This window comes from Amblyomma americanum, chromosome 5 (assembly GCF_052857255.1).
Source record: "Amblyomma americanum isolate KBUSLIRL-KWMA chromosome 5, ASM5285725v1, whole genome shotgun sequence".
NCBI lineage: Eukaryota > Metazoa > Arthropoda > Arachnida > Ixodida > Ixodidae > Amblyomma > Amblyomma americanum.
Window position 1 is genome coordinate 167,873,508 of NC_135501.1, and position 14,910 is coordinate 167,888,417.

The 14,910-nt window shown below is 43.7% G+C and overlaps 1 protein-coding gene across 3 annotated transcripts; it reads right to left on the reverse strand.

Moving 5' to 3' along the window:
- Window positions 1–1,564: 1,564 nt before the first annotated feature.
- Window positions 1,565–14,704, reverse strand: LOC144133000 (uncharacterized). 3 transcript variants are annotated; one of them, XR_013314956.1, is made up of 4 exons: window positions 10,937–14,704; window positions 10,785–10,852; window positions 8,447–9,054; window positions 7,689–7,816 (listed from the first exon to the last, which is right to left on the reverse strand). XR_013314956.1 is itself a non-coding variant. In XM_077665783.1 (3 exons), exons 2-3 carry the CDS (start codon window positions 8,892–8,894, stop codon window positions 7,263–7,265), a joined length of 594 nt encoding a protein of 197 aa, XP_077521909.1. In that variant the 5' UTR covers window positions 8,895–9,054; window positions 10,785–14,674; the 3' UTR covers window positions 1,565–7,262. The 3 variants fall into 3 exon arrangements, 1 of the variants encoding a protein (XP_077521909.1); XM_077665783.1 differs by having other exon boundaries at window positions 1,565–7,816; window positions 8,855–9,054; window positions 10,785–14,674; XR_013314955.1 differs by having other exon boundaries at window positions 10,785–14,704.
- Between the last annotated feature and the right edge of the window lie 206 nt (window positions 14,705–14,910).

Below are 14,910 nucleotides of genomic sequence, written 5' to 3' on the forward strand. Positions count from 1 at the left end.
TTTACTTACAGTGCCATGTTTTCATTTCGACTGTAAGTCGACCCCCCCCCCCCCCCCCCCCCCACATACACACACTTCGGATTTTCAAATTTTGAAAAATAGGTCGACTTACAATCGTAAATACAGTACCAGAGCCTTCTACCACTGGCTGAAGCTTTCGCAACGCTCCTATGAACTTGCACGAGCTTGCTCGGGTTAGTTCAGAGTACAAGACACGACAGGTTCTTGCTCGGGGTTAATATGCCTGGAGTAGTGCATTCATATTAATATGACAAGATAATTTGAAGTGGCGGCATGCACCAGCCTGATTAATGAGACTATGGCCCCTCGGAGCCTCTGGGAGAAGCTCCGTATATCCTGCTGTGCCCTTGAGAGCACCCATTCTGCTTCGAACAGCAGCCTGAAAAGGTTGCCAGTTAAGTCCATGTATTTGTCTTTGTGCCACCATAATGTTCAATATTAACCCTCCGAGGAGGGATGCCCAGGCCACGTATGCCGGGCAGGTGCAAAGACTAACTCAGAGCTGCAGTGCGATGCCAATTAAACAACGATTAGTAACGCCGATGCTCGATATGCGAAGTGCCCCAGCCCCTGTACTCTCAGCACTAAAATCAATCCCGTATGCCTTACAGAGCGCCAAAGCATGTGCCTGCAAAGGAGAAGATGAACTTCGCTGCAACGCAGACGTGGATACTAGTTTGAAAGTAACGCGCTCTCAGTGCAATTCGTCAAGGCGCTGGTGCCTATGCAATTCACGTGTCTATCCTACTGCTCTCCAGTGCAACCATTATTACTGAAAGTCAATAGGTTTGGTTTGGTTTATGGAGGTTTAATGTCCCAAAGCGACTCAGGCTATGAGAGACGCCGTAATGAAGGGCTTCGGAAATTTCGACCACCTGGGATTCTTTAACGTGCACTGACATCGCACAGCACATGGACCTCTAGAATTTCGCCTCCATCGAAATTCCACCGCCGCGGCCGGGATTGAACCCACGTCTTTCGGGCCAGCAGCCGAGTGCCATAACCACTCAGCCACCCCAGCGGCTAGTGAAAGTCAATACCTGTTTTAGAATTCCGCTTTATTTCCCCCGGATGGCACCTCTCGAGCACTCTAGACAAGTGTGATCGACTCTGTACAACAACAAAGCAAGGCACATCAAACATGTTCAATTCTGTGCGGTCCATGGTGATGATAGCTTGCGACAAGTAAGGTTGACGTCGCATCCCATATTGTGGGAGCTTTCACAGGTGGCTGCTAGGTGCGGCGGTTTGAGAAATATTCATTAAAATTACTTTCCACTCATTTCTGTTTCAAACGAGTGTTTTTTCCATCACTCTCAGCGCCACAGCTATCCTTCGGGTCCCAAAATCTCGACGGCAAATTTTTTGTTCACCATCCCTTTTCAACAAACTGACGCATGGCCACAACTAGCAGCACGGAAAGAACCATGGCCAGAGGAAAACTGGTGCATGAGGAGGAAGAGGCGCTGATATGTCAGGTCATCACATTTAATGCCTCTGACCTCTGTGATGCCCCTGCATAATCCCTCATGGTGTGAATATTTCATCACAGACAAACAAGAAAGACAATGACTACTCATCCGACTGTATGCAATAACCTTTATACTGCACTTAAACTACAACCATATGTTGCAACATCCAAAAACCAAAACACATAACAGCAACACACAAGAGCCCCATGCTGCCTCATGGCCAGAGCTAAAGCAAAAAGAAAAAAAGGTCCCACTGGAAGGAGAGAAATAAAGAACAAATATTGACTGGCACTGCTCCTCGAGTGGAATACACAAGTCCCTGTCAAGCCCTAGTCAACCTCAATTGATTTAGAACAGCGCAACAACTGCTCTTTCTGCAAATACCTTCCAACTCCAAAGCCACCCAATTCATTGCTTTCATGCAAGAGATACTTTAACAAGCCCGCATGCTCAGACATCCATTTCAAGGACAATGATGATAAGCCCAACCTCTGACAAAGTGAACAAGTTTTCATAATCCCTTGGTATTAGTCCTGATGCCTACTTTGGTGTAGTGACTCGGCAACATGTACTGCTTGAAAAATCGGAATATTTTCCGACGCCGAAGTCTAAAAATATTTGTGTGAACTAAGCAATGTAACACAAAAATGTCAAACATAGAATGTGCGCTCACAATACACTGATGATCTTGCTCCATTTGAGCAAAAGTTGCTGCATGCATATCAGTTGATTTTTAACAGCTTAAACTGCACACACTTTGATCACTGAGAGAAATACTCATCTCGTGGCTATACAATCATCGTGTCTCATCAGCACAAAATGTTCTGCGACTGCAGAGAAATATTGATGTAAGTGAAGAAAGACCTGTTTCAGCAACCTTGAAATGTACTTAAAATAGTATCACAAAATAGGTTACAACAATGCTACAATTGTTTTTTGATGATAACTAAAGTCTCTAGAAACAAGTTCGAAAATGTTGGGGTCATAAGACCTGCTAATGAATGTGCTGGTAGAGGCCTTCATACCAAAAGATTGGAAGTGCAGCCAAATAAAACCGCTTTACAAGGGGTAAGGGGATAAACAGGACCATAGGAAACTATCGCCCCACTGCAGTAACACCAGTCCTGTACAGAATGGCTATGCATATAGTGAAAGACCGACTGCAACGATAGACCGAGGGAACGGGAGTTCTCAGGGAGCTACAAGCTGGTTTCCCGGAGGGGAAATGGATCGTTGCATCGAAGACATATTGAACGTCTCACGTAATACATCGAAATTACGTAATAGTTCGGAAACCTGTTGTATGTTACTCTTCTGGATATTTCCAAGGCCTAAGACTGCGCCAACCGTTAGCTCCTGTGGGCCATCCTACATGACCTTGGCATGGACCATGCTGACCTTGAACTGCTTCAGGACACATACGCGGCTGTGTCTGCGAAGGTAGAATGGGACGGGTACATGACGACACCGCCTCACGTCCCATGGGGGCTCAGACAAGGCAGGCTGTTCCTTTGTATTTTCTGTTTATGATCCATGCGGCCGGAGTTAGCAAATGGCTCGAGGGACCACGGCGAGGCTACACTTTGAAACATAAGGAGAAGGGGGCAGGTGATTGTGCGGCACATTCCAACCCCTGTGTATGCGGATAACTTTGAGGTGCTCGCTAAATCTCCAGAGTTGCAACAGCTCCTGGACATATGCAGCAATGAGATGACACGGCTGCACCTGCACATCAGCCCAGAAAAATGTGCAGTTATGGCTTGGTGAGGAGCTGAACCCATTGACTTTGCGTGGACACTCCAGGTGGGTGCGGTGAGCCTGAGAGCAGCAATAGAGCACCTGGGAGTGTGTTTAGGCATGGGGGCAGACTACTTCACACAGCATGAGCGAGAGCGCAACATGAAAGCAGCCCGCAACAGAAGGATAAAGAGATGTGCTAAAGAGATAGAAGAGCCACAAAGTATCATCATGTGAGCTCTTTAGTATCATCAATACAGTCAGAGAGCTTGGGAACAGGAAGTTTCCATACTGTACACTTGCAGGGCCTTGAAGCAAAGTCCTTATCAGGCACGAAGCCTATATTTCCGAGACTCACCTGTACCAGAACAGCCTGTGACAACACAAGGCACTGTTTGTTAATAAACGTTGTTAATAGGGCTGTGCAAACAGCACCTTTCCAAATCAAATCAAGTGCTAATAGTGTAGCTAAAAACCGAAATGAATCGGACAGTGCTAGAACCAAATCGATTAAGAAATGCATATTTGCACAGTCGAACTTCGCTTAACGAAACTGTTTACAACGAAATAATGAATACAAAGAAGGAATGACAGTTCCCCTTGGAAGCTTGGTCAGCACGGGCTATAACGAAGCTACGGCTATAACAAAGTAATTGCCAGGCCCCCTTAACTTAAACTGTAGTAATGTTTGCTACTTGTGTGAACATTCGCACAAAACGAGCAATGGTGCAAAACACTGAAGTGCCAGAGGCTGCACTGCGGCCCAAAACGCTAACCTCCACTATGTGGCTGCAAAATGAAGCAAGTATGTTAACTCTACGACTGTCAAGTTACGCGTATAAGAGGATTAGATTGTGTTTTTGACAACGAATGATAAAGAACTACAGCTGCACCTCAGGACATGACAGCGTTGACAGCTATGAGCCATGGCCTCCAAGATCAGCCTTCAAGGCAGGCTTTGCTGAACTTGCTCATGCCCTTCGACGTCGTCCAGTTTTAGAGGCCATGCATAAGCATTATGAATGCTGCAACGCAAAAGGACTGCATTGCAGCGCTGAGCCGTTTATCCCGAGCATACGGATTGCAGCAGGATGGTATGTGGCGCGAGTGTGGATCCCATTTCTGGAGCTGTCATCGAATAAAAATACGGAGGGCCTTACTCGAACCTTGTGACAATTATTCAAAAAGTTTAGTAGATATCTGATTCATTTGAAATAATTCTGAACATAAACTACTTCATTCATTTGAATAATTGAATAGGAGCATATTGGGTTCGCTATTCAAAATTTTAGATTATTCGCACACCCCTAGAGCACATGACTAACAGCAACATTTCAAGCGCAAACAGTACTGTCCACGAGTCTTTCAGTAATGGCAGGCCTTGTTACGAAATGCATGTGATGTGCTTTGGTGGCTTGTTATACAGAGGGAGGGGAAGGGTAGGGGGCGATATAATGAGTTGGTAATTCCATTTCATTATTGTGCCCTCGCAGTCACTGGAATAAGTCGGTCAGATTTGCGGTTGGCAAGATTTGAACAGAATTAGATAGAAAGCATGGTACTATAGCTGCCTCTGAGTACAAGGCATGGCTAACTGCTCTGAGAAAACAGAGCGCGGGAAAAGGCGACCTCACTTTTCTCACTTCTCACCTATGTTCACATTTCAAGTAGCTCATGGCTAATAAAATAAATGAACAGGAAAAAAAAAGGCAAAACTATGCAGATTTAGGAGTCCAAACGTAACACACATGGAGCTGTAAACTTTTCTAGCTCATCCTCTGTGCAAACAGCAAGCTGATATCTGGGTCTGGTTTACTCGTAGTGCTAAATGCAAAATACTGCGCATCTATTTCTGTCACACACCCATAGTACAAGTTTTCATTGCCCACGTCATTAGTTGTAAATCCTTTCCAAAGCGCGCCACCATTTATCGCTCCGTGTTTTCAAACTCCACACAGTTTAGCATTTATTACAAAAGGTTGCCACTATTCACAAACAAGAAAATGCAATTCTACATGGGCCGACCCTAGAAGCAGTTCCCCATGATGCCACCATACTGTAGGACACTACCTAGAGGTCGTGAAAAGGCCGAACACATTCAAAAGAGAGGCACTTATTTTACAAATGGTAATGCCGAGACCGGTGTGATGAAGTATTCTTCGTTTTCTTTTCACAACAATCAAATGCTGTAAAAACTCAACCACATGAAAAGTAGCGATTCGGGCTTGTTGGTAACGTATGACGAGGATGAAAAAAGTGGAAAAGCACAAGGACGGGAGCGGAGGGGTGGACGAGATGAGGCGTTCTTCAATAAATCATCAGTTGAAAGTTAGCGTTTGTCTCGTCCACTCCTCTGCTCTCGTTCTTTTTTGCTTTTTCACTTTTTCGTCTTCATGTCAACCACACCTTGTTGGTAAAAGCAACAGCTTGCACCGTAAAAAGAATTCATTCCACTGAAGACAGAACAGCCAACTGACAGACAACTGACAAATAAGGTGGAATGGAGACAGCACTTCTCTGTTTTAGATACCTGCTGTTCCACGGCATAAATAATGTGCTTCTGTCCAAAATACATGTTTAAAACACTGACCACTCCACATTGCTTTAAAAGGACACAGAGAAAAACGCTGTACAGATTTAGCAAGAAAAAAACTGCTGGTGGTTTAGCATTTCTAAGCAAGAAATATTGTGCGGAAGAAGTTTTTAACAGGTGGGCACAACTGCCATGTACCTGAAAGCGCAACTGAGGTTTCCATTGACCCAGGGGGCCAGTAATGAGTAACTTTTTCGTCGTCGATGCCAACTCACCAATGTACGCCGGCAGCCTATGCTCCATTGCCACGTTTTTACAGCAGTGTTGTCAACACCAATGCATACTGCTTTAGTGCAGTGTTTCTGCCACAATGTTGCCCACGCCAATGCATGCAGTGCACATCTCTGTCACTACCGCCACATAGCTCAAAGCGTGAATATTAGTTTGATAGTAGTATTAGTCAATGAAGATGACAATGTGCAATGCACAGTGCAAGAGTGTGTTGCATTTTAACACTAGGTGTGTTTGGCTGTGACGATTACCTGGTGCTCTCGCACAGCAGCCTGCAAAGCTGATCTGTTTGCGTCATGCGGGTTCGACTCCCAGTAGTGGACATATTTATTTGATTTCTTTTTATTTATTACTTTCACTTGGCACAAACACATAAACACCACGAGCATACAAGCATCCCAAGATCTTGCTCGGGATCGACCCATCAGAATAGTGCTATAGCACTGAAATTAAATGGCAGTGTAGCCTAACATCAAAGATTTGTGCACAAAAACTGCCTTGACATCACTGAAGTTTGGTTGCAAAAACTAACTGCCTTTCATTTTTTTTTAACCTTTCCAGCTCATAAAGACATCCCTCTGAGTTTAAGTAGCCTCTCCATAGTTAGGATGTGGTAATCCACTGAAATTGACATCTTCAATTTGTCCTCAGTGCACTCTTAAAGAAGCAATGCATCTGAAATCTTTGTTCTGTTAGGAAAGAAACGCTACAACCTGGGCTTTTCATGATTTTAACACCCAAAGGCCTGTTTCAGTTTGGTACATATATGCTGAAGCAACAGGATCTAAGAGCTACTTTGTGCCAGTGTGCTTTAGGGGAAGGTAATTGCGTTTCACAAAAAGTTAGTTTGTTTATGGGGTTTTAACGGCCAAATGCAGCTCAGCCTATGAGGAACGCCACAGCGGAGAGCTCCACATAATTTCGAACACTGGGGTTCTTTAATGTGCACTGACATTGTGCAACACATGGGCCGCTAGCATTTCCCCTCCATCGAAATGCGACCGCCGTGGCCGGGATCAAACCCGGGTCTTCCGGGTCAGCAGCCGATTACCATAACCACTGAGCCACCGCAGTGGCTTGTTTCACAAATGAATCTGGTCAACACAGCAGATGCATTACAAATGTAAGCATATAAGTAGATTAGCAAAGATTGCTTTTCATAGCAAACATCATCAATAGGCACCAGAACATTATCGAAGCTGGGTATTTTAAGAGTGCTCTTTCTCTTCATGGCGCTTCAAATTGCGCTTTTCAGTGAACGCCTTTGCGCAGAAGTTACATTGAAATGGTTTCTCACCCTTGTGGGCTCGCACATGTGTTATGAGGCAGTTCATTTGTGTAAAAGCCATGGGGCAGAGCTGGCACCGGTATGGCCTCTCGCCTGTGTGGGTGCGGACATGCGCAACCAAATGGCTCTTAACTGAAAATCTGCTATCACAGTGCTCACAGTGGTAAGGACGCTCTCCAGTATGGATGCGACGGTGTCGAACCAGGTTCCCCACCATTCCAAATCTGCTGCTGCAGAAGTCACACTGATATGGACGCTCGCCGGTGTGGACGCGAAGGTGTTCATACAGGTGGGACTTCCATGCAAATTTCTTCTCACAGTGGTTGCACTGATGTGGCTTGAAGGCTGTGTGTTCACCCTGGCGACTTTCTATCTTAACACAAGGAGTTGCTACACAGTGGGGTGAAGGGGACCTGTTCGCAAGTGCACTTTCTCCAGGAGGTGGCTTGTGGCCGTGATGTGTGGCAACCAAGCCTGCATCAAGACCAAAACATTTCCAGTCAACCATAGCACCTCTTGAGTCAATAGTTTGACCTTAAAAAGAGCTCAGCTTTCAAACAAGATTTTCAACTTTGAAAATCTCTTGCGGTGATGCCAATGTTCGATTATCAATGGAAATGGTCAGATCAAGCGAAAAGTTATGCATCTTGACCCATGCTCACCCCATCAGGGACTTCATGACAAAAGGGCGCCGTTTATGTGGTGAGGACAAGAAAGCCATTCAAAAAGAAAAATCAGTGGCAATGTGTTATAACCTATAACACTTTATACTTCATCAGAATGCACCCATTCTTTCCAGTAAAGCTTCCATGTTCACTGTCCTTGACACATTAATTAAATATTCAAAGAAATGTCATTCACACGAATCTGCTAGCAAGACTAGCTTTCTTGCAAGCCAACTTGCAGCTTTGCACAAATGTAGTTCACATATTCAATTCTATAGTTTGCACAAACTAAAGAATGGAGACTACATGCACACAGCACATATGCTGCTCATAGAAGTGCAAGTAATGTTGTCCAAACGATGAAACATGAATAACCGTTATTTGCACCAAAACCACAATAAGGCACACCACACACTATAGTTGTTATCAACAAATGAACTATGAGCTTCAGCTGAAACCAGTTCGTGAATTTGCTCCTCAACATCTGGCTGCACAACAAGAAAAACAAGAACTGATGATTTTGCAGATCAGGTTTTATAATAAAGTTACATGCAAGATATAAACTAAAAATATAAGCTGAAATTTCATAAAACCCTAAGTCAATGAAATTCAACTGTATAGTAGTAGAACTGCAATGGACAAACAAAACAAGGTAATTAAGAAACTGAAGCATATAAGCAAGGTCACAGATGGAGCAGGAGATGCACAGGCACAAAAGGCTACCACGACTACAGCATTTCTTTCACTAATAATCACGAGGTTTCTTTAGCAAGGTGTTTCTTTATGCTCGGGCACAATGTCAAACATTGTATAACTGACAGCACACATCCTCTACATCTCACTCAACTGGATGAGCTTTCAATGTAACCAAATAGGGTCCGATGCATTCCACTTTGTTCAAAGACACTACACTTCACATCATATAGTGCACTATTGCAACAGCTATAAAAGTAAATCCATTGGGGTTCATAGCTGTTGGTAGATGATTTGAAAGACTCTTCCTTTCGCAGCTTGTACTAACTGCGTAGACGATGTTGGTTCAAATGCCTGTAATATAAAAGAATAAAACAGGTTAAATGAAAAAAACCCCAATACCAAAAGTAACAGCACGCATCCCTTGTGTGTTAAAAAATTGCACTGTATGACATACTGCATTACCTCCAAAAGATCCAGAGTAACAGCTTCAACTAAATTCACAGATGCTTTTTTACATTTGAAGAATACTGGATGGAGGCCGAGAATGTACTCCTGCATTTAAAGAAATGCAGAATGGCCAATTTTCTTGAAAGCCATTGCAAGTCTGACCACGAACCTAGGATAACGTGTTGGTCCAATGTGTACGGGAATCCCTCAAGCTCAAGACGCAATACAAACTGAAATTATGGACTACAATGAATACATGATGACAACCATCATGGACTGCAATGAAAAGACGACAGTTCGTCAACAAGAGGCTTAAATTTCTTTAAAGGTGTACGAATATTCAGAATTCAAAGACAAATCAAATATGTTTGGCATTCGGTTCACATTCGTTTTTGAAAAATTAATATTTGGGAATTTCTGAACCTATCAAATTCCTGAATATTCTCTACAGTGCCAGCTTCATAAATTTGATCATGGCGAAGTCACTATATCAGGGCAAATTGTGCAACAATCGAGTACAAAGTGCCATGAAAACAATACAAATGTGTTTTCTTCGCTTTCGTCTCCAAAGTTTGTCACATGGACCAATCGCATTCTGATGCTGCTAGGCTTGACCTCATGCGAAATTCCACAAGTGGGCTTTCCCACACATAGCTGACAATCTATTTCGATCAACCACAATGATAGAGTGCATCGTTTTTTTTCTTGCTCCATGAATGCCACACCCATGGAAGTTGTCGTGTCGCCTTCGTAACTCTCCTAGTGTGGAGTCCGTCAGTTCATTTAGGTCCACTATGGTTTGTGGGAAAGCCTGCTTGCGGAATTTTGCATGAGTGGATGCCAATAAGTAATTACTCCCTTATTACAAATCTATGAGAAGTTGTTTATTCCTAGATTCACACTCCAAAGTGAATAAAAAATAATGCAATTAATGTTGTGAGCATATATCTGCTTCTGTTCAATGCATCATTTTCATAATAGAATAAATGTAGGTTTATATTCGAGGTTGTCTTCAGCACCATTTGATTGCATTAATAAAAACAAGTAGCTCTCTGCCTGCCAGCTCAAGACAAACCTTAGAGAAATCATTTCCTTGACATATCTTCAAATTAGTACAAGCTGGCTTGGTGTTTGTATTGCTATCTTACATTGCAATGAATACAGGAACATCAACATTACATAGCTTTTCAGTTTCAGGACATTTGCAATGAATTACAAACATTTCAATCAGCTGAAGCAATAAATTATATGTGAGTGACCACAAGCTCGACTTGAATGTTGATTGAATATATATATATATATTATATATATATATATATAAACATTGCTATTCATTCTCCATGCATGCTTTCATCAGAAAAATTCCACAAAAAATTATCATGCCAAGAAGGAAAAACACACAAAAATAAAACACAATGACAAAAAGGCACTGCAGAATGGCTGGATCACACTAAATGAACAAGGCAAAAATGTTGAAAAAAAAATTTAGGGGCCACTTAATTATCATTTGCTGAAAGTGCATAAGTATTATGGCTTCTCCTTGCTTGAAGAGCTAAGGTCGCCAGCTTAGCACATTAATCAGCAAAATCTCTATTTTGCAGGACATGAGCATCAAGGTCTGTATAGGTTGACACCGATTGTTTTAAAAACTTCTTCCTCTTGCAAACGATACTTGCTGCCCCAGCGATACTGGTTCTGGTGTCTGCAAAGTAAAATGGCAAATCAGCATATAGTTACAGAAAGACCTCAAGGCCACAATGAGCACTGTTTATTCAACTACCATTACCTCAGCGGACTTATTGAAGGGATGGGTTCCTCAGCAAATAATTCCTTCAATAGACAACCTGGTTTGATACAAAAGAGTGAAGCAGAATGCTGTTGTGCAAGCCACTCTAGTCACTTTCAGTCGGAACAAAAAATGATGTGCAGATGTCAAGAGAAGGGATGCTGGCAGTCATCAAGCGAGCGATATTAAAGGACTCGTAGCAAATCAATACCCATGACTCTTAGTTAGGCCTACTAATAAAGTGATTGAAGATGGCTGTGAATTACGTTGGTGTAATGAGAACAACACCATTTTCTTAACCTTAAAACAAACATCAGACTGAAGGAGCTGAACCCTGTTCCTGTGATTAAAAGGGCAGTAAACACAGCTGCATAAAATGTATGTTAGTAGGTCGTACATACAAAAGAAGGGAGGCTTGAGGACAGTGCCCTTAGGTACCCCCCAATATAACAGATGATCAAGGAGGCAAACACTCGTTAGCTGAAACAAATTTCTGTCAGTGAGAGAATAAACTTGGATGATGTTTGCATATCATTAAGAGTACAATGCAAAAGCATTAAAGATGCCTCCCACTCAAGTGCTCCTTTTCTTCCATACATTCATAGATCGCAGGGACTCCTCATACCCCTACTGGCATAGTGGTCCAGCGGTTAAGCGATGCGCCACTGCCTCGGTAGGTGGCTGTTTCAAACATAGCCACCCGTGGGGCTTGCGAGACCCAGGATGCTTTTCCCGATCTCCCGTAACACTAATTTTTGTACTGCTAATTCTTCAGGAGCCTATCTATCTTCCGACTAATGAGCTAGCGCCACGACGGGAAGGCGGCAATTGCATTGCATTTATTTGAATTAACTTCATTGCCACCAGCCCACCATGGTAGGTGGGCCATGCGCTTTTTCGTCATACCCACGGACGCTGGCTTTTCTCGAGAACAGCATGTCTACTGCCATCGCATTAAAAGTTCCACAGCCAGCGGTTCACCGGCACATAGCAAGCAGAGACACGCAGCGGCAAGCTCTGATGCGCCGCTCAACTCAAGCTCTGGCCCCAGCCAGTATAATATATTACCATCGTGAAGCTGAGTGAGTGCTGCTTGACTCGGTGTACTAAATGTTTGCCACAGAAAAGACAAAAAACAGCTATGTTAGCAGAAAGACTGCCTACTAAAGCAACGACAAAGCATGCCTCCGCAAGTGCCAAGTTTTCTGCAACAGCGTCACCTGCAAGCGCGCCGGGCGATGAACAGTGCTGCTCACTAGGTGCCATGGTCGTCGCTTCGGAAGTGGGCAGCAATGTAAAATTCCATCTTATAAAAAAAATAAACACATGGTCCATTTCCACAATGCCTTCAGCAGTGGAGCTAGCAGATGCCAGGCGAGCCACACCCAGCACCAGCAACGAAGCGGCTTAGGGAAGAAATTTGTTTGTATCGGTAATGGTATGGGGGTTTAACGTCCCAAAGTGACTAAGGTTATGACGGATGCCATAGTGAAGGGCTCCAGAAATTTCGACCACCTGGGGTTGTTTAATGTGCACTGACATCGCACGGTACATGGGCCTTTAGAATTTCGTTTTCATTGAAATTCAACCGCCGAAGCAGGGTCGAACCCAGAAATTTACTTGTATCGTAGTTGCCACTTCTACCAGCAGCTCCTCAAAATTTATTTACTTTTGACATTTCTCAATTCCAGGGCTTACTATTTCCGCAGACAACAAATTATAGAGCATTTTTCTGACACCAGCGGGAGAGATCCAGAATGGCAGCCTGAGACGCGTGCCCCTAGGTCATCATGACGACTGTCTGCGTTCGCACTCGCTGCTACAGATCTGGATACAGGTCTAGATACAGGCCTAGATACAGATCTAGGTACAGATCTAAGTGCAGATTTAGTACAGATCTGGTTAAGATTTATCTTTGTTTTTCAGAATCAAAACCATGTCAGCGCGTGTCAAAGAAGAAGCCAATGACCCGCACCCGAAAAACAATATGAAGACCCCATGCAAGTCTGCAGCAATGCCAGATTTAAACTCCTCATAAAAGGCAACACTCTGTCAATCTGGACCTGGAGCTTTTTCCAAGTTCAGTTTGTCACCAGCTCTTTCGACTTCACCACAGATAACTCTTTCGAGTGCTGTTGGAACATCAAAGTCCAGGTTAGGCACAACCGAGAAAAATCCTTGAATTCTGGGTGTATCCCGTAGTTGGCAGCCGAAAAGTTGAGTATAGTAATCTTCGAAAGCACTCTTGAATGACGCCGGACTGGTCGTGCAATGTTATATCATTATATTTTTATTTCCACTATATATTTTTGGTTCTTGAGTATGTTTTCTCATCTAAGGCATGCTTAGTCTGTGCCTCGCCAGCCAGCAGCTTTTCTGTATGTGCACGTAATATTGCTCCTCTATACTTATCTTCGTCTGTAGTTTCTCAAGCTTTCGTCTTAATTTTTGTACTTCCTAGACTGCCTCCTCTTACTTCCTAGGCCATGTGCAATTGATTGTGGCTTTTTGGAGGGGCGCAAGTCAGAAGCCATTGTTTGATTTATGGAGGTTTAATGTCCCAAAGTAAAGGAGCCATTGTGACAGCAAATGCACACCATGGGCAAGCAAGACACCATGTTGACTTGGCTCAGGTACAAGTGGGGGTGATGCGTGTGTGGTAATGGCTTAATTTGAAGCTTAGTAATATGGTAATATATTACATTAGTAATAGTGGCGGAAACTACAGACATGCTAATTAGTGAGATGCTAATTAAGCATAACATCATGTGCATAAACTACAATGAGGAAGAGTTCAAAGACAAGAATGTGGACACTTTGTTGCGATGATGGCGATAAATATGTGAATGTGAAGAAAGAACAGTGACTTTTTGAAGCGAAACCGCTGAAGGGAGCCAATAATGCTGTCACGTCACACCCTTGAAGGCGGAGCTTAATTAAGTGTCCCCCTAATTATTTTTCTCTCCCTCTACACTTTGAAACGGCGGCGACAACTAGAACTGTCCGCCCAGATAACCAATCTTTTTATCTCTCTTAATTTGTTCTTTCACTAGATCCCACCTTCCTCCCTTCTCTTTAAGGCGTGGTTTGGGTGTCCACCGATTTCTTCTTCTTCTCCTTAGTAAGCATGGCACATACCCACGCAGGGGGATTGGCCAAGGTTCAGTAGGTAATCCCAATGAGGTATTTGCGCGGGGAAAAATAGCCGTGAGAAAGCCACATTTCGTTGGCCTAAGCAATTACTGCGCCATTTCCTTTCCTGGAAAAACCAGTATTCAAACCAATTTATCAAGATGGCTCCGCTTATCTTGCTTGGCGCAGTTCTGGCTCAAAGATGGCATCACTCCAATTTATCAAGATGGCTCCGCTTATCTTGCTTGGCGCAGTTCTGGCTCAAAGATGGCATCACTGAACGCGTAGAACTGAAAACATAATAGCATTACTCAAGCGAAAATATACGTGTGGACAACAAACAGCGCGTTCTGCTGTGTGACGATTGCAGTCGTTTGAAATTGAAAAGATTAGGTACGGAAGGCTCATTGTCGACCGTGTCAACACGACCGTCAAGCCAGTACACATGCACACACATCAGTTCAACTTCAGTGCATGCAGCAACGAACAGCATGCACCGTTTGCTTGACCGCGGGTGCATGCGTTCAAGTAGCCGCATCGAACGCATAGTCCTAAACAGCACTCTTCAAACTTATTTTACCCTCCAATTATAGAAAGACATTTATACTGCACTGCTGTTGCTGGTATAAAACTGAACGTGCGTGAACCCACCTTGACCAGCATTGACGCACGGCTAGCGGCAAGCACGCACAGAGGCGGAGACCACCACATTTGCGAGCCGAGCCGCCTGCAGAAACCTCAGCGTTGCAAGCGCACAAATCTATTTTTGCACAGCCTTCCTCGCATGCGAGACAACAAAAACGAATACGTACAAGTTTTCAAAAGTGAGCACGAGCATGCAA

Excerpts from the sequence above, each read along its gene's own strand:
- LOC144133000 (XM_077665783.1), bottom strand. The coding sequence starts at position 8,894 with ATGCATCGGACCCTATTTGGTTACATTGAAAGCTCATCCA. Across the intron at positions 7,817-8,854 it reads TTACATTGAAAGCTCATCCA|GCTTGGTTGCCACACATCAC; the intron begins GTTGAGTGAGAT and ends GTCTTGATGCAG.